We start from the raw sequence: 4102 nt of genomic DNA on the forward strand, positions 1-4102 counted from the left end.
TTTTTTTTTCAGAAAATCCAAAAACACGTCAATTTTGTTTGTGAGGGGGACAACTTTTGCCCCAAAAATGATTGCAAAATCTTTAACCCTTTAAGCGGGGGTGTCATCCCCCAACTTTTTTCAAATGGGAAGGGGGTCAAGTGGCACCGCAATGAAAAGAGCTTTCAATTTTCTATATTTTCCCGCTTCATTTTTGAAAATCGGTCGAGTCATTGAGAAAATATGAAGGATTGAAATTTGAAAAGTATATTTAAACGTTTATCAGAGTAAATGATAAGGATACATTCCTTCGACCAAATTGCTGTTTTTTCTTATTATTTCTAGATGTTTACGCATTTTTTCACTTGCCAGGTTGAACGATTAGGTGCGGTAGTTGCTAGATAGCTGTTCTGTGACTTGTGCGTTGAAGTTCTTCTCAATATCGTTAAACTTTTTAACAATTATGGTGTACTCACTTGCAGAAAAAGTGGATATATTCGAACTTTATTTTAAAAATAATGAATGTGGCAATCGGTTTGCGCAGATACTCAATGAACGCCATCCTGGCAAACACCTTTATGGCAAAATTGTTCGCGATTTAGTAGCAAAATTTCACGAAACTGGTTCCGTTATGAATAAAAAGAGGCAGAGGGAAAATCCTGTAGTAAATGAAGCTATGGAGGTATTCGTATTGGGTCAAGTTGCCATGGATAGTACGCTGAGGACAAGAAAATTAGCCAATAAGATCGGCGTGAATTGTACAAGTCTCCAAACGTTATTAAAAAAACACAAGTTCCACACGTACAAAATTCAGTTGGTACAACAACTCAACGAAGACGATTTTGATCGTCGCGGGCTGGTATTTTTGGAAATTCTATTGTGGGTCATTTTAACGATATTAATAAAATTATATAAGGATTCTTGCCCACTTAACTGCTAATATAGAAATTTAATTCTACACTGTGTTTGTCATAATGCGGATCAACCTGCTCTCACTACCGGTTTCGGAGCCCTACTCCATCATCAGGTGAGCTTGGGAGATCCACAAAATGACAACCACCAGCGCAGAGATAGTTAATTCCGACTTGTCGGAAAGTATCGGTTAGATATTAAGTCCCGAGCGGGAGATAGCGGCCTGCGTGCAATGGTAGTACTTTCGTACCACCGAGGCGCAACTATCGATAGTAAAATGATGGTAAAAGGCTTTTTTTCAGGCAAGCCAAATTATAAAATAGAAAACAAATTTCTTGCAGTAGAGGTATATAATAATATCTAACCGATACTTTCCGACAAGTCGGAATTAACTATCTCTGCGCTGTGGTTGTCATTTTGTGGATCTCCCAAGCTCACCTGATGATGGAGTAGGGCTCCGAAACCGGTAGTGAGAGCAGGTTGATCCGCATTATGACAAACACAGCGTAGAATTAAATTTCTATATTAGCAGTTAAGTGGCAAGAATCCTTATATAATTTTATTATATACCTCGACTGCAAGAAATTTGTTTTCTATTTAACGATATTGAGACCGCACCTGATCGTTCAACCTTGTGACAAGTGAAAAAATGCGTAAACGTCTAGAAATAATAAGAAAAAAAAAGCAAATTGCGGTCGAAGGAATTTATCCTTATCATTTACTCTGATAAATGTTTAAATAAACTTTTCAAATTTCAATCCTTCGTATTTTCTCAATGATTCGACCGATTTTCAAAAACGAAGCAGGGAAATATAGATAATAGAAAGCTCTTTTCGTTGCGGTGCCACTTGACCCCCTTCCCATTTGAAAAAAGTTGGGGATGACACCCCCGCTTAGGGGTTGAATATTTTGCAATCATTTTTGGGGCAAAAGTTGTCCCCCTCACAAACAAAATTGACGTGTTTTTTGATTTTTTGAAAAAAAATATCCTGGCCGTTATGTCTTATGGAACGTTTTCGATGGGCCACCCTGTATACAAAATTTGCCTAACGAACAAAAAAATGCTTAAATTTTATCTCTTTCCGTCGTCGGAAGCAAAAAATTATAAAGAATAAAGAAAAAACTATTTAAAATATTTAAATTCAACTATTCGAGAACACTTTAGTGTTTTAAAACAGATACGTCTACAAAAACGTCGACGTTCTGACTTTTAAAATGACATTATATCAATTAAGTTAAACTTCAAAATTAACAATTACTGCCTGATAACAATAATTACTTAATAAGGTAAAATCTGTAGATGTTAGTAATGTATGGCAAACGCTTCTTTGATTTTAAAGAACATAACATAAATAAACATAACATACCTACGTAAAAATTAAAAATAATCATACAGAAAGTTTGGGGCTTTTTGGTTTTACCTTATTAAGTAATTGTTATCAGGTAGTAATTGTTAATTTTGAAGTTTAACTTGACATAATGTCATTTTAACAGAACGTCAACGGTTTTTGTAGACAGATACGTCTACAAAAACCGTTTTTTTTAAATAATTAATTTATCATAAAAATATATAAAAATCTCATTTAAGTCACTCTTTTATAAAAAGATTTAAATCTTTTAAAAGACGTTTTAAGGATTTAATTCTTTTTCTATTTTGCAATAAAGATTTATATCAGAAATCATTTTGAAAGTTACTTAAATTTTAAGTCGCAAGTCAGCTTTCGTAAAATGATTTAAAAACAAATAATGAATATGACTTTAAATTATTTAAAGAAAAGACAGCTCGCTAGAACAAAGAGAGTTAAAAAAAACATAATCTGATGCACAAAATTTTGGTTTGTAATTTATAACATTAAAATATTTTTTTTACTAGTTCTACATAATTTTTCTTCCAGGTCCCTCATTTTCACCCCTGCAGGACTTCAACATCCCCTCCAGACCGGCCCCCAAGCCAGCATTCTCCCCTGCCCCTGCACCGCCAAGGCCGGTGTTCGCCAACGCGGCCCCTGTATCAGTTGAAAACTTTGGCCCCCCAAGTAGACCGGCTCCAGCTCCTAAGTTTGGATTTGCTGACCAAGGGGCCCCCTTGCAGTCACCATCCAGGTACACGTCTGTCCAGTTTTTCTAGTTACGTCAGTATATTTATTAGTTATTAGTTGGAAAACCCAAATATGTTTTTTTTTAAATTTATACATAATATATAAAAAAACCATGTTATTTTTAGACCCCCACCTCAACCATCGTTTGCACCTGCACCCAGGCCAGCGCCCCAATACAGACCTGCACCAAAACCTTCAGCTGGTCGACCCAATGGAGGCTCAATTTTAGATCAACTCAGCAAAGACTATGCTTTACCACAGGGAGACTCAGCACCACTGCACGATATCAGTTTTGGCTATTACTAGAACAAAAAAAAATGTTTTTTAGGATTTTTTCAATTTAATTTTCGTGAAAAATACCATGGGAGACATACTTACTTTCTTTGAGAAGTAAAAATAACCCCCTGTCTATTTTTTTATATGTTATTTAGTCTGTCATGGTATTTATATTCTTGACTTCTATTTATTTTTCTTTTCTATCCTCTATTTCTACCTCTCTACTGTTTCTGTCCTATTTTTTCTTACTTTTATCTAATTTATTCTTACTTTATACTTTTCTCTTTTCTATTTGTTATTTTCTTTCTTATTTTGATTTTGTGTTTTCATTTCTTTCATCTCTACTTTTTTCTTTTTTATCTCAAAAAAAACTCAGCACCATTGCACTCTATCAGATTTTTAATTTTCATAAAAAATACCATGAGAGACACAATTCCTATCTAAGAAGTAAAAACAGCTCAATGTCTATGTTTTTATATGTTCTTTAATCTGTCATGGTATTTGTAATCTAGATTTCTATTTATTTTTTCCATTCTTCCTTCCTTATTCCCTATCTGGATTTTTCTACTTTTAATCTGTAATCTCCTCTTTTATAACGATTTCTATCTTTGACCTTTATTTATAACCTTTTTCTTTCTATTTTTCCTCTTATTTTGACTAATTTTATTTTTATTTTTTCTTTTGCCTCAAATAAATTTATTATCAATTTAATTCGTCTTAGATGTTAATAAAAAACCACGAGAAAGATACTTCTATATTTAAGAAGCTAAAATTAGCCACTACTATTTTTCTATTTTTTTAATTTGTTCAGCAATACAACTAACGAAGTTACTGAT

The 4102-nt window shown here is 33.5% G+C and overlaps 1 protein-coding gene across 1 annotated transcript; it reads left to right on the top strand.

Annotated features, from left to right (window-relative positions):
• Nucleotides 1-2679: 2679 nt before the first annotated feature.
• On the top strand, nucleotides 2680-3797 carry LOC115877050. Its single transcript, XM_030893119.1, has 3 exons — nucleotides 2680-2726; nucleotides 2787-2994; nucleotides 3116-3797. The coding sequence occupies exons 1-3, from the start codon at nucleotides 2712-2714 to the stop codon at nucleotides 3217-3219; spliced, it is 327 nt and encodes a 108-aa protein (XP_030748979.1). The 5' UTR covers nucleotides 2680-2711; the 3' UTR covers nucleotides 3220-3797.
• The last annotated feature ends 305 nt before the right edge of the window (nucleotides 3798-4102 follow it).

This window comes from Sitophilus oryzae, unplaced genomic scaffold (genome assembly GCF_002938485.1).
Source record: "Sitophilus oryzae breed Bouriz unplaced genomic scaffold, Soryzae_2.0 scaffold_1442_pilon_pilon, whole genome shotgun sequence".
Taxonomy (NCBI): domain Eukaryota; kingdom Metazoa; phylum Arthropoda; class Insecta; order Coleoptera; family Curculionidae; genus Sitophilus; species Sitophilus oryzae.

Coding starts and splice junctions, on each gene's coding strand:
- LOC115877050 (XM_030893119.1), top strand. Junction 2,995..3,115: donor CCCTTGCAGTCACCATCCAG/GTACACGTCTGT, acceptor TGTTATTTTTAG/ACCCCCACCTCAACCATCGT.